General features: G+C 49.7%; 1 protein-coding gene across 4 annotated transcripts in view; it reads left to right on the top strand.

Annotated features, from left to right (window-relative positions):
- NEURL1B (neuralized E3 ubiquitin protein ligase 1B) overlaps positions 1-26,233 on the top strand; it is a 112,412-nt gene that overhangs the window by 69,041 nt on the left and 17,138 nt on the right. Inside the window, exon 1 of one of the 4 annotated variants that reach the window (XM_085236996.1) lies at positions 15,296-15,612. The exons of 2 other annotated variants lie outside the window; for them this stretch is intronic. In XM_085236996.1, coding sequence (XP_085093122.1) covers positions 15,582-15,612 — 31 coding nt within the window. In that variant the 5' untranslated portion in view covers positions 15,296-15,581. Of the gene's footprint in view, positions 1-15,295; positions 15,613-15,721; positions 15,789-26,233 lie in introns of those variants that run through there. One more of the 4 variants, XM_085236994.1, reaches the window with a different exon arrangement.

Genomic DNA, 26,233 nt, shown 5'->3' with positions numbered 1-26,233 from the left:
CTCTCTTGTTAATTTGAAGAAGAGTCTTTTTGGTTCACCTCCATTACAATTTCCTTTATAGGGATTATTTCTCCACTGCAGTGCATAGGGCAATGGCTCAGATACAGGATGGTCTCCAAATGTCTTTCTTGAAGGAAATTGAGTGAAATGGAGGCAAATTACTAATCGTTCCTGTGCGGAACATAAATAAATAAATAAAGTACTGTTTATTTTCCCATCAACCAAACCTGTGGGATGGCAAGATGGGACCCCTCAGGACAGCAGTGTGATGGCTCTACTTGCTTTTCATGCCGGCACTCCTCCAGGCCTTCACTGGGTGCCTTTGCTGGCACAGAAGGCACCTAAGGGCAGGGTTTCACCTGCACTTCAGGGGCAAAAGGCACCTTTGCCACTAGAAGAAGCAGCCTCCATTCATCCTGCCCTCACACCGGCTCCTCCCCTATGTGCAAGTGCATGAGCTGATTAGATAAGTGACCTGGACTAAAGCCAACCTGGAGGGAAGGACCTGTGCGATCAGAAGAGGGGTGGATTTATGTCACTGCACTGCACGTGTGGGCTGGCTCTGCGTATTCATGAGGTCCTGCAGTGATGGACATAGGGCTGAGCTGAGCAATGCTGTGCCTGGGTGCTCCAAAGCCAAAGGGCTTCATCTTGTTCTCTGTGACTTTTTGAGGATATCTTAATTAATTAAACAGCTGATGGAACAGCAGGGCAAACAATGCAAAAACTGCTATGAAAAGGCTTCCTTATGTGCCCCGATTCTCATTAGCATAATTAAGTCTCCTCTGAGACTACAGAAACTTCATCAAGTTGCTCTGAGACTACAGCAACTTCAAAGCAGAAGAGATTTTACAACAGCAAAGTTTATATCAGAGCGCATGAAATGCTGATGAAAAGACTTTCCTTTCCACGATGCCTCTGAGGTCTCGAACAAAAGCTTTGTTATTGTTGTGGAATGGCTTTTTCTTCCAGCTGATCATTCTGACGGGGAATTCACCTCATTTTCATTAACTTCTGGCAGGAAAAAGCTCAGCGAGTTTTTCCACAGTGAGAACTGAAGCTAGACTAGGAAAAGGGACATGGGTAACTCCAGCACAATTACTGGGGAAAACCAAAGCACACAGTGAGCAAAGAGTCTCTTTGGCTTAGTGCTCTAACAAATTACTGTGTAAGCACGAATTTTTCCTGAGATCTTATTTCTCTTCAGTCAGTTCTGTTCCACACTGACTTCATGCACATGTCTTCTGAGAACCTTCTTGGGTAAGGAGATGAGCACAGTCTGCTTTTGAGGGCTTTGCTCCATGAGTAGCATTTATTTGTGTAAGCACCGTCATATCAGAGACTTTTGAGGCTTTGAGGTTGTGGATGCGGAGCCTTTGAGAAGCAAATAGTGGTTGGTTTTGGAGGTGATGGATACTGAAGGATGAGGAGTCTGAATTTGATGCTGAGACACTCTGCAAAGCGTAATGTGGGAGCTTTGTTCCCTCACGTGAACTTTTCTTCCTGCAGATGGGTTTCAGGAGTTGGCAGCTATTATCAGAGCAGACTCCAGAGATATATGGGTGCTGTGTTGTGTCAATTACCCAGAGCAAATTCAAGTTCCTTGTCCTGCAGCTAGCCTGCAACCTGCAGACCTACAGACAGGGGTGTCTGTAATGCTGAGAACAACCATTGTCTGGAGATGTTGGACTTCCTGGAGCCTGGCATCAATGAGAATCACTGCTGCCTGTCTGTGGGGGAAATCACTGGGACAGAGCACTCTGTTGAAGGCCAATTTCCATAGCACAGAAGTGAGTCTCCAGCAGTTTATCCCTAGCTTACAACTGTAGCAGATAGGTCAAGGAAGCTCAAGTGCCTTCAGAAAGCATCCCTCAAAGCATGGAAGTCAACCAGTGGAGTCAGATTCTTTGGAGGTGCTTAAGGAAGGGGTAGATGTAGTACTGAGAGACACAGGACACTGGGCAATATTGGTGTAGGTGGATGGTTGGACTACCTGATCTTAGAGGTCTGTTCCAATCTTAATGATTCTGTGATTCTCGAATCCTTTTATCCTGGAGATGCAGAGGAAAGATAAAGAGTCTCCATGACCAACACTTGTTCTCAGTCTCCCAATCCATTCTGTACTTGCAGTGAGCACAGGCACAGCTACACAATCATAATCTTTTCCTGTCAAAATAAAAAAACTACTCTGAAAGCATCCCTAGGTCTTGGCAGGGCCATTGCCAGGCAATGTTCCCGCTGGTGTTGGGTAGGCAGTGAGCTGGTAGTGTGTTGGTGAGTCACGTCTCAAACACGGAGCTGCCAAACAGGCTGTGCAGTGCATCAGTGCTCAGGGCATCGTGGTTAGGTGGCTCAGTTTGCTGGAGGAGGGCAAACGCATGGTTATTTATAAAGCAATGTTAGTGTGATTGTATTCTTCTCCTAGGGAAGCCCATTGCTGCCCGTGGCTGCAGCCAGGACCTCCCCAGGCAGGCACTGACAAAACTTCAGATCGTCTCTTACCATTTCATGACCCATTCCTCACTTTAGCAAACCTCTTCTCCTTTCTGTTCAGTTATTCCTTGCATGAAGACTTCTGCTGACTGTGAAAATACTGGAAGTCCCACTTGGCTGCAATCCCCTTGATTCCATCTTTCTTAAGATTGAGAACCCATCCCCTGTGTGAGGCAGGGTGCTGAGCTGCTGGGGCTCTGGGACCTGCCCAAAGCAGCCCTCTGCATGCACTGCTGAGTATCACCGTGCACAGTCAAACCAACAGCACTCTGCAGCTCCTGGCTCCAACTGAGGTCTGAGCAGAGACTTCTGCACAGCCCGTTGTTCAGGCTGGGGCACATTCCTGGGAGCAGTCACTTACCCTTTCATAGTTCTTGCTTCAGCTGCAGTCAACTGAGGCATTTCTTCCCAGAGAACAAATCTTTCTTATCAGTCACAACCCAGGTATATTAAAGGATGGCAAAGCAATGGAGGGGGAGCAGGGACGTGGAACAAGCCTGCCCATAGCCCTGCCTGTGCTGAGCCCACTGCACAGCCCAGGAGCAGCACTGGTGGGGGCACCATGGAGCCTTTTTCCCCAGAAAATATTTTGAGGTTTTCTAATATTTTTCCTTAGGTGAGGAAAGATACATGAGTAAAGCAGAAAGGACTTTATGTTCTCCGCAGGGCTTTGAAAAGCACCCTCCATAAAAAAGAGGCCCTTGAGTTCAGGTTTACAGCAGCCAGAGCAATTATCCAGCTGTATCTCACATCTGCATTTCTCAAGGAACCTCTCGGTTACCCAGCCCTGCACGGTTTCTTTTCTCATAGTCACTGACGTGTGTTTCTGTGTAGTTCATTTACTTCTCCTGATTCAGGTGATACTTTTAAAGCAATGTGTTCTCAGGTTGGACTGAATTCCCATTCATGCCCATCCTGCTCAGCATCTCATGGGTTTCTGAAAGGAGAACAGGGTCCCTCAATGCTACATTATTGACATTGAGCCATTTTTGCCTTTAGAGATCTCTGTAAATCTGTTTTACATCTGAGCATATGCATATGAGCTGAGAGAAAGTGCAGAGGGAATTGGTGTCAAGAAATGAACTGCCTTCATTTCTCTACAGCCATTTTTTTTTTTAATATCTTTTTTCTTTTGATGCCGGTCTCTATTGTTTGAGGAAACTTCTGCTAGGAAACTGAGACTGGGGAAAAGGAAACTCAAAGACAGAGCAGCCAAACCCTTTGCAGGAATCTGCTCCCTCCTGAAGGTTAAAGCTTGTCATTTTTTGATTTGCTGGAAATGATTGGTGTTTCCTTTGTTCTCCTTTGCGGTGGCTGCTCTGATAAGCCCTGAGGGATGCTTTCCTTGGACAGATCTGGAACAATTACAGAGAAAGAAATAAGGAAAGTAAACACATATCCTGTTTTCCCCTATGCCATTTTGTTAATCAGAGATTTGACTTGGGGCCCTGCCTCTCTCATTGTTGAGGACTTTACACAGCTGCAAACCCAGAAATACCATCCATTGCAGAGTTATGTGATCTGACTTTTTGATTTTTGGAGAGTTGGCCTCTGGGGCTGGTACAGCTTAGATACGAGAGCTGTTTTGGAGCCTGATGTGAGGCTTATCCCCAGCACAGAGCCCTGTCTACATGCCGCAAAGAAGAAGGGAGACTTTCTGGTGGCTTATGGGCTGTAGCCAGGAATGTGATGTCTCTTTGCTGGGCTTCTCCATGCAGAAATGTCATACAACAGCCCTCGCTTCCTAGCAGTGCTCTGAGACTTGTGTGTACGTTATGAAGTGCTGAGATGCATGGAGATGAACCCCTCCTTGGAAAGGCACAGCCTGAGTGCTTCTGACCTCTGTTTCTTTGAGCTGCAGGGATGAGCCTTGGGGGTGATGCTCCTTGCCACAGTTTACTTACAGTGCAGTTTACTCAGTCCCAGAAAGCTGCGTGCATCTGTGATAGCAGAGCAGCTTTAGAGCACAAGGCAGGAAGAAGGGACCACAGTCTGTCTGTGCAGAGCTCAGACCAACGTGAACATTGCTGTGGGGCCCGCAGCTGAGTGACCCTCTTGTCCTAGGGCTTCGTGTCCCAGGCCTAGTTGCAGCATGCTGCCCCCCATGCTGTGCTGGCTGTGCACACAACCCAGCAAGTCCAAGGGAACATGAGGAGCCACCGACCCCATCCCTTCCTCCTCCCCCAGCCCCTACAGCTAAGCTAATGGTGGTGGCAGTGCACACCCTCAGTGCACCCCTAGATGCTTGGGATGCCCCAGAAACCATCCCTGCTGTCTTTCCCAGTTGGCACACAGCTGACGGGAGCAATTGGAGGGAGATACCAGCGGCGTTGCTCATAGAAGTCTAGATGAAGGACTGGAACACTTGTTGGAACCAGGAAAAATGTTTGCTATGGGACATTAGGAATTACACCCTGTGCTGCACGTGGCTACCCACATGCATAATTTCCTCATCACTGCAAGTTAAAAAGGCAGGTGATGGATGGGACAGAATAAGCCAAGAGCACAATGAAGGCAGCAGACTCAGCCCTTGCCAGGCAGAGGAGGTGATGTCTTGCAAACTGTTCTCTTCAGTACCTGGATGTATCACTGCACTGCAAAGCACCTCTTGCTTTTCAATGCGCAGATATAAAACAGTTGCTGCTTCCTCTTCTACTTAGATAAAGCCCCTCAGCAACAAAGTGTACTGTGAGAATGGATCCTTCCATTCAGAATAAGAATAGACATGGTTTTAAAACGCACGGTGTGAATTCGTGGCCATAGGAAAATCAATGACAGTTTTTCTGTTGAATTCCTTTCAGAACTCAGTGCAGTTCCACCCCTGGGCAAACCCAGTCCAGGTCAGAGGACCCCACCACTGACGTGAGCTGGAATAGGCGCATGAGGAAGAAATCCATCTGCCACAAGCAGGGGATGTGGCATCATGTAACTGCTTGGCAGGGAGCTGGTCCAAGGGGCAAGAGCTGAGCTGCTGGCAGGTGCAGAGCCTGAATGTCTCTCCCATGCTATGCCCACCAACACAGCCCCCATCCCAGAGCTGCTGGGAGTTGGTGGCTGTAGGGCTCCTACCAAAAACTCTGCATCAGTGATGAATTCTCTCTTTTTTTTTTTACATAAAATACCTGAGATGCTTTGGAAAAGGGCAAGTTTCCAGAAAGGACTGAGCCCTTATCCTGGGAAAATCAGCTGCCAGAAGTGTGTGTGGCCAGGTCACAACTTTGCTCCTCATCCCTGGGCTGGTTTGGTGTTGGTTTGGTGTGCATCTCTTGAGGTCCATGCGGGCTTACTATCTGTGTGTGTGCAAAGCCTGGGATGAGGCTCGGGCTTTTCAAATGGAAGGGTTAAATGTCAGGACAAAAGGCTGGTTCTTTCCACCATAAAAGAAAGGCTTTAATGTCCTGTTAAGTTTCGTAACATCCCCTGCATCTGAAATTTCTTTGAGCCCAAACCCAGCCTGGGGGCGTAATGAATTCAGCGTGCTCCCTTTATTAGACAGCTCTGGTTTCTGCAGTTTTGTAAACATCCCCAAATCCACGTGGCACTGTAGTAGCTGTCTATCAGCTCCCTATCTCCAAACACGACAGGAATCCTGGATCCTGCTCCCAGACACAGAAAACAAGGCATCAGGATTCAGATCCCAGACTTGCTTATGGTAGGGAGGCTCACCAGGGGCATGGATTGGGTCTCAGCTGGGGCAAGCTCAGTGTCTTGAGCACCTGCTGGGACACAGCCCTGTATGCTTAGTGCTGGCTGTGCTCCCAACAGTCACGGGATTGGAATTCATCACCAGAAATTGTCTGTTAAAAATTAAAATATAGGCAAATAGTCGTAAATCAAGGTGGGTTGTGCTGGAGGTGTGTGTTGGTCAAAGAGATTGTTTTCAGCAGCAAGTCGGTGCCAAAGGGCTGTGCTATGAGCTGAGGGTTGGCCTGGCAGTTGCAATGTAGAGGCGAGATTAAGGAACTGGAGCTGTTTAATGGACTCTTTTTCAAGCTGCATTTCATGGCTGCAGGACTGCTTGCTCGAGGCCAAGCTGCTGAATCTCAGGGGTGTTGCTTTGTTGTTTTTGTGTGGTGGGTCTTTTTTTAATCCTATTTCTTTCTTTAATGGCTGAGATAGCAGGTTTAGGTCTGAATCTCCTGGGAAGATTCTAAAATTGGTACCTAAAAAAACAATAGATTTTGAGAATTACAAATGCTCTATAGAACCTGTACACACTTTTAATTTGGAGACAATTCTGCAGATGTAGCACATCTTGGCAACTGTTGTCTCTGTTTTTTTAATTTGCTACTAAGAATGCACAAAAACAGGAGTGTCATTCATTAGGAATCCTTTTGCTTTGTTCCCCTGTGTGTTCCTTACGTGCTCTCCTGACCCTTTCCCATGGTGCCCAGGGATCTCCACAGCATTCTGTGTTTCTGCAAACTGAGCAGGCGAGTGTCTGGTGTGACACAACCCAAGGAGGCTGTGGATGCCCCATCCCTGGAGGCATTCAAGGCCAGGCTGGATGTGGCTCTGGGCAGCCTGGTCTGGTGTTTGGCAACCCTGCACATAGCAGGAGAGTTGGAACTAGATGAGCATTGTGGTCCTTTTCAACCCAGGCCATTCTGTGATTCATTCTGTGTGTTGAGTGAGCCAGCTCTGCACATCTACCATCCGTAGTGGCTTAAGATGGAATCACCGTGTTTTTCTTGGTCTCTAAGCCCAAGCTCCAACACCTTTTCCACCTGCTGAGTACATTGAGAAAAGGCTTGGCTGGGTGGTCAGTGGGACCATCGCTGCTGCAGATGGCATCGGAGGGCAGGATGGGGGTCAGAATTGCCACATTGCTCATTTTGCCAACTCTGCAGGGATGATTATACTGAATGAGACCCTTAGGCTTGTATGTGAGTAGGAACATTGGCCTTGATCGTGCTGTCCCCCACATTACATGCAAGGGAGTTGCATCTGGCTTAAAGTCTATCTGAGAGGTGAATCAGATGTTTCTCTCTATTATTGTTCCTATGGTTGTATATGAAAGAGCAGTAGCCCCAGCTTTGTGCTGGGAATCCATGTTGTATTCTGCGCAGAGCTACAGAGAGACATGCTGTGCCCCTTGTAAAAGTAGATCTGCTTTTCATTATGCACGGCATTACATATTACATTGCACACTAAACAAATTTCTAGACATTTGTGCACAGAGCCTTTTTTACAAGAGGTCTAACCTGAAACCTCTTGCAAAACTTGCTTTTCTGAATTAAAACAGCAATCATGATTTTTTGGGGGGCAGGGGAAGCTGCAGCTCTCTAGACTACCTGCTTTGGAAGGAAAACCAGGCACCATATGCAATGTAACTATTGCTTGCTCTGTCTCAAAAATGCCGAACTATGGGAGAGAATTCGTCCCACCAAACGCCCACTAAACACATTTTTTAAATCTGGTTTCTCAGCCTTTCAGGAAAGGAGAAGCAAAATCTAACTATGTTCTTCTTGCCTGCTGGAAGCGGGCCCCATTTCATGGAATTAAATGGCTAAGGAGAAAAAAAAATATATCCAAGGCAAGGATGCTATTCTCAACAAAGAGAACAGTATATGCAACAGCTTCTGCAGCATTCCTGCAACATGATGTCTTTCCCTGCAGACTCGCAGTTAGGGATTGATTGTCCACACAGAGAATTGCCCAATTCAGAAAGGCTTAAGGCACTCTTCATGAACTGTTTGCTAAGAGGATGAATAGATGGGCATGTGTGTATATAAACCTATAAATCGTGTCTTGTTCTGCCCTGAAGAGGACAGCTGAGGTTGGATTCTTTGTCAACTGATTTCATGCTCTCCAGGCTGGGGATAAAGGCAGCAGTGTTCTGCACGTGGGGTCAGGGCTCGATGCTGCAGCTCCGGAAGGACAGTTTGTGGAAAATGAGAGATAACATTAATTGCGAGTGCTGAAGCTGACAGCAGAACAACATTCACACAGCCCTGTTCACACTTAAGGGAAAGTCCAGAGTTTGTCTCCTTTGGGTTCTCCTTTATTCCAATGGGATTTTTTAGAAGAGCAGTGAATGCTCCGAGCTCGGGCTCAGAACCACCGGGCGTTTGGTGGCACTGCTCTCAGTCCTGTGGCTGCTCACTGTGCCCAGTGCTGCCCCTGCCCAGCGATGCTCTGCCTCTTGGGGAATCCGGGAGCTCAGCCCTGGCAGAGGCGCATCCAGAGTGCGTGAGAGCCGTGAGTCATCTCCCCTCACTTGTGCTGGATGCCCTGAGCGAGGTGCAGAGGATGTGCAGAAGAAAAGGCTGTGCTCATTCCTGTGTAGCTCACCATGCATCTCTCTGGCTCCAGTGTGCACGTTTTCCCACGATGACGTGCGCAATTCCCTGCACAGCCCAGGCATGATGGGCACAGAGGTGTGGGTTGTGGGCTCTGTTCTGCCCCGGCAGCTGCAGCCTTGCTCTGGGCAGCTGTCACAGCAGCATGGGATGCCCTGGGCACAGAGCTCCCTGCTTCTATGGTAAGTGCCAGCCATCGAGGGTCAGCTTGCTTTTGCAATGTGTCAAAGATTGAGAAGGTTGAGCAAGGAGCAAAAGATCTTTTTCTCCTTGATGATTTTCTGGGCTATCCATCGTTCCTCCTTTCGCTTTCCTTTTCCTATTTGACTTCAAACGAATAACTCTCAAGTGAGCACTTAAGAAGTTGTTTCCATGTTTGGAATGTATCAGAGGTAGTATAGAATAGTGTTTCGGTTTGTTTTGTTTGCACACGAGCTCTTAAGACAGAAACTATTATCAGCTACTGCATTTGAAAATCATTGCCCTGGCTGGGGAAATGAGTAATGGGAGAGAGCTGGAAGCACGAACGGGCATCCCATGTTTGTGCTGCTTGTGGTAATCCCTTCCCACCCAGAGACCTCCCCATGCCTGCTGGCTGGGAATGCTGTTGCTCGGTGAGCCCCAAAGGGCAACCATCTACCCCAGATGTCTCCCAGCTCCAACACATTCACTTTGGCAGGAGTATGCTGCTTTTCAAAGAGCTCAAAAGAAACTCCTCCTGCCAACAAATGGAGATTGTGTTTTTTAGTTCGTCTGAATGGGATTTTTCATTCTGGGAGGATTTCTCAGTCTCCCAGAATGCCTCTCTTAGGATTTAGGTCTTATAACTTCACTCTTCCTTGCTGCTCCTTGCTAGCAGCAAACCATCAAATTATGCAGAATGACATAGATGAAGCCAAACCAGGCAACCAGTCCTTCTTCTCACCCCCATGGTCCAGGCAATGCTCACCTGGGGGGCAGCCAGGAGCTCATCCTGCTTCTGTCACTGCCTCTCTTCCTCTTTGGTAGTAAGTGCATTCGGCTCCAGAGCCAGTCTGGACTGCATAACCATGCAATGTTTGAGAGGGCTTCTGCAAGGTTCTTATTTATCTTCTGTATGTCAATGTTTGTCAGAAATTATTTCCCCAAGAGATGCAGTTTGCAAATCAGTAGGTTTCCTGTTAGCACTTCCTATTCCTCATGCTTCTGAAAATCATTCATTAGCCCCAATTAGCTTGTGACTGGTATACAGCATGCAGAGACTGTGTCCTGGGAATTTCTGGTAGTACTGCCGGTCTTCAGCCTGTTGCATCCAAAACAAACTGCTTCTGCTTTTCTCCTCCTGTTAAAATAATAATTTGCACTTCAGTAATGTTCTTCAGATCTCCTCTGCAAACATCAGCTCACCCTGTTGCTACACACAGGCATGGTTCTGCCTTGCAGCTGGAGCAGGCGAGGCACACAGCAGGTAACTTGTCTGCAAAGGTCACACCACAGAGCAGTTGTAATTTGGACAACCTGCTCCTTCCTTCCCGCTCCGGTCATTGCCGTGCAGTCAAAATTAGGAGATTATAATGCACAAGCCATGCTGGCGTGCCAGGAATTCTCAAAATCATATTACACTGTCACATAAAATGATGACTCATTTGATAACGCAGCCCACAACCAGTTCCTTTATGTTAAAATTACGTGGACGAGACTGGGTTGAAAAAGAAAAAAAGAGAGCTTGTTATGTGTGTGATGAATGCTGAGTTAGAGATGCTTTCCTTGAAAGAAATGGGGTGTGGGGGGTATTTTTATTTTGGCTGAAGCTGAAGGAGCATTTGTGAGTACATTTGTTGACAGCGGTGCTTGGGACCAGAGACGCTGACATTCCACTAGCAATAATAGGAACAGCCTCTGTTCGTTTCTAAATTGGAAATTCTTCCTTACAGGGGCCCAACCCACCCGCTGCCCCCGCCAAGGAAAGGGCATCCATCTGGGCCGGGCAGACGGGGCACCCCCAGCAGCGCTGTGTCTGTGGGACCGCAGTGCCTTCTCCTCGTGCCCTGTGGAAAGGGCAGGGAGTGACGTGACGTTGTGCATTTTGGTTCTGAGGACAGCAAGCACTGCCAGTCTGGGCGGATGGGCGCTGTTCCTTTCAAAGGCGCGGTAGGGTTGTTTGGCCGTGGGGCTGTACCTTTCTGTGGACTGCATTTCCCTGCCTGCATCAGATCCCCTGGGTCACCTCTAGTCCAACACTATTCTGCTCTATCTCCCAGAAAATGTGCTTTAACGTCCCCAGTTTGGGTAAACGGACCTCATGGCGGCCATTTTTCCAACAGGCAGCAAGGGCTCGGATCAGGAAACAGCTTCAGTGGCTGAGCAGTCAAGGCCAGTTCACAAAGCTCTTGGCAAAGTGTGGGTTTTCCTACTGTTGGGCTGGAAGCTCCCGCTTCCCTTGATTTCTTAAATGGAAAAAAAAGAAAGTAAAAGCCAGTTTGTGCACGACCTGTGGGGACCCCGTGCATCCTGTGCTAGTGCTGAGAGCAGGGAGAGAAGCAATGGAAAGCGATTGCTCGCAGCAGTTGGAACGTGTGGGTGGCAGGACGGCGCGGTGCCGTGCTGGAGGACGCTCTGTACGCACATCCCTCCTAAACAAATACCTCCCAAGTGCGTGCTATGGGAATTCAGGGAACAGCTTTTTTGCTTCTCTCTGAGAGGGAGTGGGGCTTGTTAGTTTTCTGCTTCCAGAGGAGAGGTGCTGAGGCTGGGAGATGAGAAATAGCTGTTCTTATCAGTCAGATGTGCCGTGTCCCCAGGCAGCTGCCTGAGCCAGCAGTTTGGGGAGAGGAAGCATAAGGTGCCAGTGGGAGTGACTTCCATAGGGGAAAGCATGTCTTACTACTCAGCAGTACAGAAACAAGCTTTTTGCTGTGGAGTCAGTAGGAAGGAAACTATTTTGGGGGAAGTTCTTTACTATGAGAGTGGTGAGATGCTGAAACAGGCTGCCCAGAGAGGGCACCTCCCTAGAGGTGTTCAAGGCCAGATTTGGTGGGGCTCTGCGCAACCTGGTCTGGTATTAAATGGGGAGGTTGGTGGCCCTGCATGTGACAGGGGTGTTGGAGATTCATGATCCTTGAGGTCTCTTCTGTGATATTTTGGTGATACTGCTTGGTGTGTTGATGCTGGGTGTGTGCTTGTTGCAGAAGGTGCACTCTGTATCACCGGTACCATCCCAGAGTAACTGTGTCCCAGTCCAAATGCTTTTAGATGCAGTGATATTTGCATGCTGGAGGTGCACTGGAGGCTCCAACCATCACTTCACATATTTCTACAGGGTATCTTCCTTCTGTAGCGTCTGAGAATTCTCAGGAGCTCCTGCTCAGTGTGGGAGGGCTCAGGGAGAAATGTGATGGAAGTGGAAGTGCTTTGGACAGTCTCAGCGCTCCTGAGAGCTGGGGATGAAAAGAAATGGATGCTCCAAGAGTCTACTCAGATTTACAGCCACAGAGGAAGGAGTAGAACTGAAGGTGCAGGGGTATGAATCTGGAGTGAGAGGGGACAGCCTGGGGCTGTGGAGCAGTGCTAAGTATGGCTCTGGAGGCAAGTGCTTGCAAGCAGCAATCTGACCTCCATTGAAGATGGAGATTTGGGAAATCTCTAAAGATGAGAAAAGCAAAAGGATGTGGGTATGGATGAGAGAAGTTTTCAGTGGAGGTCAGCTCTGAACATGACAGAAGTGTTGGGAGAAGAGAGCAGAGCTGGGCTCACTGGCAGCACCCAGCACATGGCTGCAGGATCAGCAGGAGCAGGGGGCTGCCCTGCAGGGCAGGGGTGCACAGATCTGTCAGGTTTAACTTGCTGCTGTTGAAAAGGCTGAGCCTGTCATCACTTACTGCCATCTGTTATATATGCACTGATGATAGCTGATAACAGCCATGCCTTACATCTCACGTCCCTCATCCTAAAAAACCCAAGCCCTGAAGGGACTGATACAGACAATCATTTGATGCCCTAAGAAGAGTTACACCTGAGGTCGGTATCAGTTGGTGGGAATGCTTTGAGTTATTTCCAGCTCTGAAGTCCCTACATGTACAAGTATGTTTCTGTGAGAGTTACCACTGTGCCCTTTGAAAGGTTGATGTGGTGTAGGAGGGTTTGTAGAAGGGTCCTTCTCTGTAACAACCCTTAGGTGGAATTCATCCATGTCTGATTCAGAAGGAAGGTTGTCTGTCTGCTCCTTTTACTGTCCCAGATTTGAGAGGCCTGGGTTGCACATCCACGCACGGTATGATTTAGAGGTGATTAAAGCAAACTGAAAAGGAGACGTCTTACATCAGTGTAATACAGCTTGCCTTTCAGATCCTTTTTCATGAACTGAATTTGGTATGGGGGGCTCAGGAGATGCAGAGGCAGCAGTGTAGTGTGTGTGTCTCAGTGCAACTGGTCCCATGGGCTGAACCCCACACAGATCCATCTGGGGCTGCTCCGGTCAGAGCTGTGCTCTGAGCTGCTGCTGGGTGACCTTGTGTGTGTGCCTCAGTTTCATCACCTATAAAAGAAGAATAATGTCACTCACCTCATCTGCGGAATGGTTTAAGATCTAGTGATAAAAAAAACACTGGGGAAGATCTTGGGTACTATTACTTTTTTACGTCTGGAAGTGAGAATGTGGGTACTAAAGCGAAGGACACAGACACAGGTCATCCCATCCCTTGGTCAGCATGAGGGGGAGGGAGGGACGGAGATTTTGCAGCGGAGCAGCCATCTGCCAGGCTTACAGAGGAAATCACTCAAGTGTGTTATCGATAGTTGCCCAAACTTGCTGGAGCAGAAATAATTTCAACATGCTAAAGAGCTCTTATTCGTGGGGCCTTGCTCTGGGCAGTCCGTGTCCTTTCTGCATTTCTCAGGTTGCCCAGAGGTGGCGGTGCCCCATCCCTGCAGACACCCGAGGTCAGGCTGGAGGGGCTCTGAGCGCTGATGGAACTGTGGTGTCCGTGTTCATTGCAGGGAGTTGGACCAGATGGCCCTGAAGGGTCCCTTCCAGCTCAAACAATTCTCTGATTCCTGCAACTGAGTGGTGACTTTGCCCCGCCTTTCAATCCCCGCTCGGTGTCATCCTCTGGTTTCCTTGTACTTCCTCACTGCGGTTTCTGGAGAGGATGAAGTCATCCTCACCAAACTATTTCTCATGCTTATTGTTTAGCATTGTGCAAAGCTGTTATTTTAACAAACCCTACGTTCTTACAATGCCAAGAAGTAGGAGTGCTGATTGCGTTCCTGAAGGCTGTCTCCATGTCCTTAAGGATACGCACTGCCATTTCATTGTCTTCTATTTTTGTCCCTTTTTGGGGGGCAGGAAGGGCTGGAACACCCTTGGGTCAGGCAGTGACTGCCTTGCATTGCTGGGGACAGACTGTGGGAGGTGGCACACAGCCGGCACAGGGCTGGCATGCCTGCTGCCCTGGCAGCCGCAGAGCCCCGCTGCGGGAACCCCTGGGTGCTGTTGGCTCCGGAGCCTCGGCTAAGCCCTAAACAACTGCCACTCCCTGCAGAGGGAAACTGCCCAGGATTAGCCAAAGCCTCCCGCTCACGAGTGAAGCAAGGACTTTCCCCTCTGTGGGCACAGCTCTGCTCCCCTCCCCTTCTCCCTGCAGGGCAGCCTCGTGCTTGGATCACAGCTCTGCCCTCCCACAGCTCCTGCACCGAAGCACTGGGAGACGCACGCTAACCTGAGACGACAGCAGATGGGGGCAAGCGCTTTTAAGAACAGCTGCTTATGTCTCCTTTGATAATCCCATTTCTTAACAAATCCCTGCGATGACAAAAAATACTGGAAATTAGGTTTTTCTGTCCCCTCTCATCTCCTGAGCCACACTTGACCCGTTCAGCACGATCTAGGGATTAAAGGCTTGGTGGTATTTCAGCTTCCTTGCAGCAGACCAGAGCCTGCTCTCTGCCAGGCTGTTGGGCTCACCCTCTCATCCCACTTTCTCTGTGTCGGGACACACGATGGGCTACTGCTCAGGGCAGTGATGGCCTTTCACAGACACTGCACATTGGCATCAGCCTAGTGCCAGCTGCAGCACGTTTTGTGGCTCTGATCTTCCCGTTTCTCCGTCGTTAAAATAAGAAAACAGCCTCAGGGAGGAGATGCCTGGTGGCATCATCCTTCGGTGGGAGTGGGGCCAGGAGAAAAGTGGGACCCTGTGCTCATCTCCAGTGCGGCCCACCCTCACTGTCACGGCTGAGCCGGGAAGGCAGAATTGCACCGCGAGTCTCGGCAGGGCTGCGCTCCGGGCTGTGGCTGCGGTGTCCTCCGTCACCATGGCATCGGTGGGCTCCAAGCTAGCGATGAACTGCCCACACAACATTCCCGTTAGTGCCCTCGGTACCACAAACTGGAGAAGCGGTGTCACCGAGACGCAGAATGCCTCCGCTCAGACTCACAAATGGAACGGAGGGCGAAACCGCCCAGCTTGATGGGCTCCGGAGGGGCCGAGCGCCTTGGGTCAACCACCGCCGATAGAAGGACCGGCCCCGAGCGCAGAGCCTGAAAGCCGCACCCAGTCGGTTCCTGGGGGCGCCGCCCCCTGGGAAGCCCCTGAGCCCCGCCGACCCCCGGCCGTTTCCCCGCGGGGCGGAGCGCGGCTCCGGGCGTCCCGGGAAGGCGGGGAGCGGGGGCTCGGCGGGGCGGGGCGGCGCGGGGCGGGGGGCGGCGCGGCCGGTCTGGGCGCGGAGCGGAGAGCGGCGGAGGGAGGAGGCGGGCGCTGTCCATGGCCCTGCCGAGCTCCGGGCTCCGCCGCGCCGCCGAGCGGAGCGATGGGCAACACGGTGCACAAGACGCTGGCAGGTAGCGGGGGGCTGCGGGGCGTCCCGGAGCTGGAGGCGCCGCGGGCGGGAGGGAGGCGCTCGGCGGGGCGGTGCCGCCCCCGGACCCCGGCGGAGCCGCTCGGAGCCGGGACGGAGCCGCGCTGATGTTCCGCGGGTGGTGCGGTGTGCGCGGCGCGGGGATGCTCGGGCGGCGGGGTACGTCTTCGCCCTGGTGAGAGCCGGCGGAGCGGCCAAGCGGAGCTGTTCTCGCTGCTCCGCTAGCGATCCCTGCCTGCCCGGCGGGTCCTGTCAGCGCCTCTCCGCTTCATTTCTTCCTTTTCTTCCTCTTCTGCTGCCGCTTCTTCTTTTAACGCAACTTTGTAACGCGGGAAGCCACCAGTTGTTAGTAGTCGCCAGAGGAAAACCGTTGGAAAGGAGCTCCGAAATGTGTGGTAGCTTGCTTTTAACCTGCTTTTTTAGCTAATTCTGCTCTTACACAAAAGCCGTGCAGATCCTTTTTCCTTTGCAAGTTCATAATTGCTGGGCTTTTTCCTCCTCAAAGACGGTGGTCTTCATAGAATCATCAGTACTGGATCGCTGAGCCTGTATCTTCAGCTGTATCAGTATCTTCAGCTAGTTTGCTCAGCTTTTCTTTGCTGCTGCATTGCATCCTTTGCACTTTGGGCTCCCATGAATAAAAAGGGTATTATTAAACTTATTTAAGAAGCAGGAGGACCTATCAAGCACACACACATGCCTCTCTGTGATCAGCCAGAGAGCTGAATATAGAAATAAAGGGAGGAATGGATTTGCATTTGGATATGTCTTGCTAAGAGGCTACTTGGGACCTTCAAGGCACAAAAGAAAGCTTCTGGCTTGTGGTTTGGCTATGAACCTGGCTATGAACTAGAACCTTAGGTTTCTAGTTGCAAGCTTGTTCATCTCCTCTCACTCCCTGTTACACTTAAATGGGAAATTGGATTCTTTCATGAGAAGGAAGTTTACATTTTTTTAAAATACCTCCCAAATTGGTGTTGTAAGGAGCGCCTGACCTTGGAGAAAATGCGTTTTGTGGGTCAGCTTTTCAGCTGGAGGCGATGCCAAGGGACGTATGCCAAAAGCCTGGAGAGCCAGGGCTGCGTCCTGGGGTCAGGGGAGGATCCCCTGCTCAGGCTGGGACTTCCCAGAGGAAAGATCTGTGTACCTGCTGCGGTTGGGGTCTCGCTGCGAGCTGTTGTGCAGGAGCTGAGCGCTGTGTCTGCCGTTGCTAGAGCTGTCTCTGCTGAGCAGCCTTCTCATGCACAGCCTCACACACGTGAAGTTAAAAAAAGGGATGACATCAGTGGTACCGCAGTTCTGCGATGAAAGAGTTCCTCGTGGTGCTTTTAGAAGTCGTTGAGAAAGAGGAAAAGTTTGATAGAAAAAAAAACTTAGGGCTTGATTTATGTAGACCTCCCAACTCTCACATTGTGCTCACGGCCTAGAAAGGCTCAGCCCCGTCCTGCCAGGTGGAGGCTGTCCGCAGAGCATTGCCTTACTGGGGAGAGTCCATTTGCAGCCATTTGTCAAGTTGCGCAAAAACCACGCAGGACACTTGGATGTTATTTGCTGACGTGCTGAACGATGCCGGCAGCGTGTCTCGTGTCTCTTCCCCACATGGAGCCATGTCCTGTTGCTATGGAGTAATGGTGGTCAGAAGAAGCTGCTGCCCGTGGCCGCAGAAAAGGCTGTGGACGTTGGCTATTTTGAAGTATAAAAATGTGTTTTGTTGAGCAATTCAGCCATTTTTCATATCGATCTTCTTGGGTGCATTGTTTGTGTCTCATCAGTCACATGGCATTCGGGAGGGAGGTGGGCTTAGGGCTGCTCTTGGAACAGGAGGTTTGAAAATTGTGAAGTTTTTCCGGAAGATGGAATGATTGGATGGAGTCCTATTTATAAAAGCCACGGCTGTTTAGAATTACTCCAAGATAATCAATCAGAATTAAGTCTTTCCTCTTCTTTGTCCAAAGTACACCTCTTTTTTCACCCTGACAGGCTGAGCTCTGCATTTTCACTCTTGTTTCAGCTAAGAAAGGAATTGCTCATCGCAGTCCAATGGCATTCAATAGTTTATTTAAACATAGAATGAAAATGAAACTCCTTCACGCTAATTTTTGCCTACTTGTTATATTACACTGATTAACTGATGAAACCTGCAGAAGTTGTTCCACTTTCACTCTTTCCTTCACCATAAACCGGTGAAGGTGGAAAATGACTTTTGTTTCTATTCATTTGTAGAGGGAATTTGGAGGGGCCTTCATCCTTAAGCCCCTGAAAAAGCAAAACAATCAACAGTTTGGGTTTTATGCATAAATGAACATGCTCTCCTCAAACAGCGAAATTACACTTTAAATCCTGTTGAACACAGTTCAGTTCATTTTTAAATACAAATTTGTTCAAAGAGGTTTTCTGTGCTCGTTGCAGCTCTAAATCCCCTCTGTCCACATTTCCATTCAATGACAGAGGAGCACACGCCATCCATGCGGGAGAAATTCATATTGGGAGCTTGGGAAACTTGTGCTTGCCAAGTGCCTCGTGGTTAACACACAATGGATGAAGGCATTGTCAAATTAACAGCAAGGCTTCTACCCGGAGCGGCACTGAAATGAGTAATAGGCACGGGCTGACAAGAGGCAGCCTCTATATTTGAATCGGTTGAGGAGGCACTGGGGTGGAATTGGGCTGAGATGTGTCAGACACGCTTCACGGTGGCCCCGGGGCGCGTGCTGGTGGCAGTGCTCTCATCGCAGTGACAGCCGGGTGCTGGGTGGCAGCCCTCAATAGGCGCCCGCTCCTCGCCTCCCAGCCCTCCTGGAGCACGCTGTGACCTCGCTGTGGAAATTCACACTTGGATGTCCATAGGCTTTGTGCCTCCCTCTCCCTACCCTTGCCCATTGTTCAGGATAATTTGCGGGCAGGTGATTAGGCAAGAGTGAATTCCTGGTGATTGAGGCAGGTCGTTTTTCTGTCTCCTACAGGTGACGAACGGGCCGTGCAGCATTGCAGCATTGCGGCCGACGGGCGGAACTTGTCCCGACCTGCAGGGCAGGTGGGGAAGCCCTGAGCAGTGCATCCTGCTGCGGGGCTGCATGGCCCTGCTGATACTGGGGCTAATTTCTCCAGCTAATTGCTTGCCTTGGGTTAGCAGCTGGACGAGAGTGTGAAGAATAGGGATCTCTGTGACGACAGGCAGACTGGAAGAGGGTAAAAATGCCCTGACTTGGAGAAGCCCTTACATGGAGCAGGAAGGTGTGGGAGATTGAAGGGGTGACAGCTAGTGAGCAGCGAGTGTCCTGCAGTGCTACCAGGGACAGCTGGGCAGGAGGGCAGGAGGTGAGTAGAGGACACTGCAGTTGGGATGCAGTTGTTGATCCCGGCCCAAATAGGGCTGTCGGTATTTAACAAAGGAGCCAAATTCCCTTTTAAGAATCCGGCTGGGATTTGGGTGCAGCGCTTCTCCCACAACCGCGAGGAATACCAAGTATGATTGGCATTTGTGTCTGGTAAACAGGAGAGAGAAAGGGGCTTGTTTTAGGAGAAATGGCTTAAATTTCTTATTTTCTAGACATTATTTTGTATGCTCAAGGAAAATGCTTTTAATGCTTAACTCTTCCCAGCAAGTCAGAAATCCCAATAGTTGACCTATTTTGGGCTGATGCATCCATCTCTGAATGGGCTCCAAGTGGTGATGGTCAGAAGGTCCCAGGTACAACAGAGCAGCAGCAATTCTTAGCTTGTGGATAAAAGGTGTTCTTTCTGTGTATTCTTGTTAGTATTCTGTGGCCCATTATTGTAATGTATGTTGTTCTTTTGAATGGAGCGAGCAGCAATGACCACTTGGTGGAAAAAAAATCTCTCTGCCTTTTCCAGGGGTAAAATCTCAGCTTCAAGAAGCATTTTTTGTTTAGAATTGTTCTCTTATCTCTCCTCGCCGTTTAGTTGCCAGTGATACACTGTAGGAGGAGTTATCAATGTTGTGGCAGCTCCATGAGGTTTCTGGTTTGGTTCCAGCTTGACTTCAGCAAAACTACACAGTAACACTTCAGGTTGTTCAGATCTGAGTGCAGAAGGTACCTGTTCAGTCCAGTTTTTGGTTTGGGTCCAGTTCATCTCTGTGATTACAGATGTTTGTGCTGCCTCACATAACAGCCCCATTCTGCCTGCTCTCTTGCCTCTCCCATCCCAGGAGCTGAGCTTTCTGGAGTCTGCCACTGATCGCACTGCCCACTCCCTGTGCGATCTTTGAGCAAGTGGCTTTATCTCCCTGCGTCTCGCTTTGTGGCTGGGGAGGTAGGCAGCATATGAGAATTAATTAATTAACATGCAGACATGAAGCATCTCCAGGAGAAAGGTCGCAGAAGTGCAAAGAATAGATTAATTCACTGCTGCCTTTGTAGCTTTCTGCTTTTCCACTCTTCAAAAGGAAACCTGTGAAACTGCTCAGTCCTCGCCGTGATTTAGAGCTGGAACAGGTTGATCTCCTGCTGAGGACTATCTTTAACCAGCCTCGCGCAGCACATACCCAAAAATGTGCCAGAGCCAACTGGTGTGATTAATTCCACGCTGCCGTCGGCATCCGTGGTGGTGCAGCAGTGGGGCTGGGAGGCCAGCAGCCGGCAGGGCAGCGCTGCGCTGAGCTGTGCCTGCGGCCCTCGGGGCTGCCAGACACTGGCAGCACGTTGCCAAGTGTGTCATCAAAGCAGAGCACACTTCGCTCCTCTCCGTGCTGGGCTGTGCTTTGCAGGTGCCTTCCCTCCTGTTTTATTACTCTGAAGGGGAATTGCTGTATGAGGAGGTAGAATATCTGGTAAATGGCACTTTTTCTCTTTCAGTTCTCTGGTAATTACTACCGGTAAGGACCTGCGTGATGCCATCAGACCCTTACCGTGGTACACCTCGGGCTGTGGTTGCAGGCAAAGCTGCTGGAGAGCTCTCACCGCAGGGAAGGGAAATTGCTGCTTCCCATCCACGAAAGCTATACAGCCTATGGAGGTGCTTAAGTGTGTTTAAGGTGTTTAATTTTAGGCAGTCAAGTTTGAATGTGCAGGAATTAATGTTTACTTGGCGTGCAGAGGATGAGTCACTCGGAAGCTCACGCCGTGCTTTTTTTCCCATTCTAGTAAGGATCCTTCTCGCATATCGCATACAATGGCTTTTCAATTAGGGACGAAAATAAGCACCTTGCTCCTCATTAGCCCCTCTGCATTTAGCATTCGAGCCGATTGAGTTCCTGAGTTGCAATTTCAGACATTTGCTGTCCTGCTGCACCGTTAGCCTTGGAAGGAAACATTGGCCTTCTGCTGCTTATGGAGCCTGTCCATGCTGGGGGCTCACACAGGGCAGGTGTGCACAAGGTGGGATGTGCCAGGCAGAGGCAGAGCTGGCTGGGGCTGTGAGCAGGGTGTGTGGGTGTGTGTGGGGTGGTGAGGTACAATGAGGCCAGATGTGATCCCTGGAACACGTGTCAGCTCTCATCCCAGCTTCCACCCGGCGCAGGTGTGCGCAATCTCCTCCATCTCTTTGGCTTCCCATCTGTCTATTCCTTTTGTTCCACTCTCTCGTGCCCGCAGCGTTTTGGGTCCCTGTGCCCATTGCTGCTCCTGGCTGCTAACAAGCTGCTGGCTTGTCTGAGGCTTCCTGGCACCAAAGCGCAGCACGGCTGCTGGTTCTCCAGGCTGTACCCAGAGGCATATGTGCATCGTTCGCTTGCCACATCCTGGAGGGCTGTGGTCACTGTGCCTGTTTTGGTGACCCCGATGCCTCTAGCTGCTGCCACCGCCCTGAGAACCATTCTGCCCCACCTGGCTGCACAGGCAGTGGTGCTGGTGGGGTGTCAGCTCCCCACGGGTCCCTTGGTAAGGTGTGTGCCGGCTGAGCAGGACGTGCAGTTTCCTCTGCCTTGTTCTGTATCTTGTTGATGGCTGCATTTTTTTCTCTTATACATTAAAAACCATGAATCACTGGCGCTGAGACGTCTGCCTGAAAGCTGCATCTCGGCATACCTGTGCCAGCTCCTCTCTCCAGAGCTCGTTTGCCTATTGTCTCTGAGCACTGAATTCCTGGTGTCCGAACAGATGAAGCAGGGCTTTAGGGCAGAGCGAGGGAGGGGAAGGTGATTTGTTAATTTGTTTTTCCCCTCTGTGTCCAGGGAGATTTCTTCCTCTGCTCTGTAAGCTTGGGCTTGCTTTGCTCCCAGGAGCGTTTTCTCTCCTGTCCTTTCAGCCCTCCAGCAGCAGAGCAGCTCAGAGCTCTCCCACCAGGAGGAGCAGACCCCATCCCTTCCCTGCCCCATGTCTTTCTCCCTCCTACACCAACAGCACTGGCGTGAAGAAACCAAATCAGAACATCAGCAATGACTTCTCACTTGCTGATGAGAATTACTCAGGAAGACTCTTTAAAGAATAAAATCATTTAACTGAGTTTCAAAGCTTTTCAGTACAGCAGGGAAATCACATTTAGGATTTTTTTAAGAGCTACTTATTCTTTGAAGAGAAAAAAATGGATGCAGTTGTGTTTGTGAAGTTGTTTTCTAGATACGTGCATAAAACACTTTCATTTTCTTGTTCCACTGTGGATATTTACATAATAATGAGACTTTTGTATTTTAGGAATTGTCCCATTTTAACCATCCACATGTCCATGACTCTTGTTTTCTTGTGATTGCATTCCTGATGGCATAATGTCTTACAGCTACGTGGGAGAAATAAATAGATCACATAAAAGCAAATCTCAGCTTTTCATAGCCTGTGTAACAACAACACGGGAAGGCAGGCAGGCAGACAAGGGAGAATTTCCTGAGCGAAAGTTTTCCGTCAGGTTTCCAAATGTCAGGGAAAATAGCTGTTTGATTTTTGCCCTCCTCCATGACTCGAATGTTACATCTTCCAAACCCCACTTGACAAGCCGAAGATAAAAGATAGAATATCCCATTTGGCAGCCGAAATGAAATAATTTCGTTCAGGTTTATCTCTCTTTCCTCGGTGATAACTACGCTGTGGCAGCAGCTTTTCTCAGCCCGCTTTCTGTTGTGGTCTCACGGGGCTCTGGCTTCTCGGCTTAACGTGCTTTGTAATTTATGGAGTGAAGTTCAGAAGTTATCTCCTCGGTGCGATGCTGAGGTTGAAAGCATAATTCCTAATGAGGGGAAATTGCAATTTCTTGGGGTCTTGAACTTGACATGATTGGGCAGAGCTCTTTTTTGATGAGAGAAAACCCTTAAGCAGAGCTGAGGCTGCGGACCCATTGCTCCAACTTGCTTCACCTCCTGCTGCCCTACAGCCGCAGGTGGCCCTTGGGACTGGGATAAGATGCCCAGACTGGTGTACTGATGGTAACCAAATTGCTGCCAAGAGGAGGAGGGGACCAACTAAGGCTAAAAAACATTGCAGTTTTGGGGAGGGGACAGGACCAGACCTCAGAGCACATGTTCTGCAAAGCAAAACCGTGGTGGAATATGGGACTGGAGTGATGTGCATCCCTGAGATTCTAACGAGCGACTCACTCATCAGCTGGGCCCTTTGGAGAGGGAGCCAAGTGAGCCTTGGAATCATAGAACTGTTAAGGTTGAAAAAGACCTCTAAGATTAAGTTCAACTGTTGACCACCAGCACCATGCCCACTAACCGTGTCCTTGAGGGATGCTGCCAGGGCTGTTCTGTGGCTCTCATTGGGATGCCATCAAAAACTCCTGATGACTTCATCCTGAAAAGAGCTTCCAAGTATGAGACTTGAAATCACTTACTAACTGCCTGTTGCTTCACTTATAGCATTAATCTGTAAATAGTGCTATGTCCTTTGGGTGGGCTTGTAAAACAGTGATGACTTCCATGCAATGGTTTGCAGGGACCAACTGCACAATGGCAGGAGAATGTGAATGGCCTGGCAGCACCTGGCCATAAGTAGCAGGGCTCTTTGGGGCCAGTGGCTGACAAATGTCAGTGTGTGCCAGCAGGGCCGGGGACATGGGGATGTGGGAACAGGACCTGCACAGCGAGACCCCGTCAGCTGGGAAACAGAATGCGGTGGGAGAGGGCTTACAGCCATTTCGGAATGCCAGGCATTTCGGTTGGTCTCTTTTGGAGGGGAGATGTCCTCTGAAGAACACAAGGCAGATCTTCACACTGGCATCTGATTTGTGAGTCTGAAATAGCAATTGCCGTGCGGTTTGCCAGCAGCATAGCAGCAGTGCTGCCAATGTGATCAAAGGGAGAGGGGGAGAGGGACAGATGCTTCACAAGTCACAGTTTCAAGGAAATCCATCTCGGTTAAAGTTTATAAAAACTGATCTTAGCCAGCAGAGCCTTTGGTGTGTCTTTAAATACCGCAGCCTTGAACAGCGGTCTGTACCACATCGTGCCTGGGGATTGATTGCTGTTATTAGGGGGCATTACGAGGGTGAGGGAAATGTAAAGCAAAATAAAGCCACACACCAAAAAAGACCAAATGCTGTTCGGTATCTCCAGTCAATCCCTAAAGTAGGGTGTTGTTTCCAGAGATGTCTGAGCACCAGACAGCAGCCTTGCTCTGGCTGCACTCTGAGCAGTGTTTCCCCGCTGCAGCAATGGTGCTGTTGGCCTCTAATGGAGCACCTTGCCAGCTGCCCCCCCAGGCAGATCTTCTCTCCTGCTTCACTTGTAGGCTCAGCAGCCAGGCAGCAGATGGTTTTACGTGAGACCTTTTGTATACATGGAGTTGTTCAGCAAGAGAAATTTTGCTGGAAGAAGAATGCCTTCTTCCAAATTGATGCAGCCTCCTGCTCACGTTATCTGCTACATGAACACGTACTGCAGAACTCCACTGATGGCTCCGCTGTCCCTCTGCACCCTGCTTTGTTCCAAAACAACGTGCATGTCTCGACAAAGGATGCAGCTCACCTGCAGGGCTCGGCTGGTGCTACTGTTTGTTTTGCAATTGCATAGTAATTAATATATTAATTTATTTTAAAAGGTTTCAAGAAATACCTCTGCAACCGCACTGCTTATGCTAAAGAGAAAGAAAAATTCATTATTTATTGAATTTGTGTGTGTTCTGCTGGGATTATTCATTGGAGAAACGTACAGAGTGATTTTTTGTATCCTAGTAACCAACTGTGGTTGCGTTTCCATGAATAATCTTCATGGTTTAGCTTGACCAGCCAAATCTAGAAAGGAAAACTCAAGCAAATTGAATTTATCAAGGCAACAAATTACCAAGCATAGGCAGTTTTGTGCAGGTGGGAGAGAACTGTTGTTTTTCTCCCCCATTTAACAGCAGAACCATCAGATTGACAGATGCTGTCTGGAAGGTTTGATTCCTCAGAGCAGAACTACGATGGAAGCTTGGGCAGCTACAAACAGAACTTCATTTGTTTCATCTCCGTAATAATTTACTGGTTAAAGCAGTCCCTTTCCCACTCAGACAAGAGCTGTGCCAGCTTGCACCCCTTCCCACCAGCTATTTCTATGGGCTATTTCCTCTCCATGTTATGGGGGTTCCAGGCCTGGGAACCCCCAAGCACTCAGCAATCCCCTCCTCGCTCCATTTAGGCAGTGGAGCACTGAGCAGTGGCCCCATGAGGACACTGGGAGCACTGGGAAGAGCTTTCTCCCCCCTGTGCTGGCCCTGCATGGAACAGCTGGAATGTGTCACTTTGAAGAAGTGCTCGCATTTTTCTCCTCTAAAATTTATTTTCACTAGAAACTAGCCCCATTTCAGAATTGACGTTCAGGGTATCACGTTGCTTTTGAAATATCTCTTGCTCCTAGAAATATGAAAAGCGAGCTTTAGAAGCAAAACACAAATGGAAATTTGCTTCCTAGCTCCCTGGAGATGTTCCCTGCCCTTCCACCTCCTCGAGCCCTCAGCAGACATCCCAGGGGGCAGAGATGTGCTCCTTGCAGAGAGGGCAAAACCACTTCTCATTTGAAACCATCCCAGTGTTTCCTCCTCTCAGGTAAACTCGAGTGCCCTTGGGGTGGGTGGGTGCAGCGCACCGGGGCTTTTCCTGATGGGGAACGTCTTGTTGGAGTGACAAGAGGGAGAGACGCCCTGTCCTGCTGTCACAGGAGGGCTGCTGAGGGAATACATTCAGCACTGCGTGCTGTGGGGCATGAGGTGTCACCACGAGGCAGTTGGCTCTTGGGATGAAGGTGGCAATGCCTCGCTGCGGGTGCCAGGGGGAGGCACAGCCTGGTGCTGAGCTGTGTGCTCACCACACTGACAGCACCGTGCTGGATGTCCTCTATGGACCCGTGCCACCACTGTCACCTCCAGGCTGCGCTGCTCCTGATGAGGCTGTGCCATGGCATTGGCATTGGGATGGTTTCAGGGCATTGCTCTGTGAGTGATGGCACTGGACCTGCGGATCTGGGTCTGGAGGACAGCCCTCCTTTGGGCCTGTTTTGGTGGATTCGGACTTTCCATGCATTTGGCATCCTTTTTTTCTGTATGTTTCCATATCAGAAACCCCTGAGAGTGTCATGTGCAGTTTTGGGGATACGTGGTGCCGTGAGGGTTGAAGTAGTGGAGGGACAGCATGTGTCTGTGCCACAGCTTGTACTCCAGACCAGCAGAGGCACCCAGCTGTCAGCACAGCAGTGTGCAGTCTTTGTCTGATAGTAGCACAGTGCTCTACCAAAAAAC

The sequence above is a fragment of the Meleagris gallopavo genome, chromosome 15 (genome assembly GCF_905368555.1).
Source record: "Meleagris gallopavo chromosome 15, MGAL_WU_HG_1.1, whole genome shotgun sequence".
In the NCBI taxonomy this organism is placed as follows: Eukaryota; Metazoa; Chordata; class Aves; order Galliformes; family Phasianidae; genus Meleagris; species Meleagris gallopavo.
Note: the sequence above shows the minus strand (reverse complement) of the source record. Positions and strands in the feature narration are given on the sequence as shown.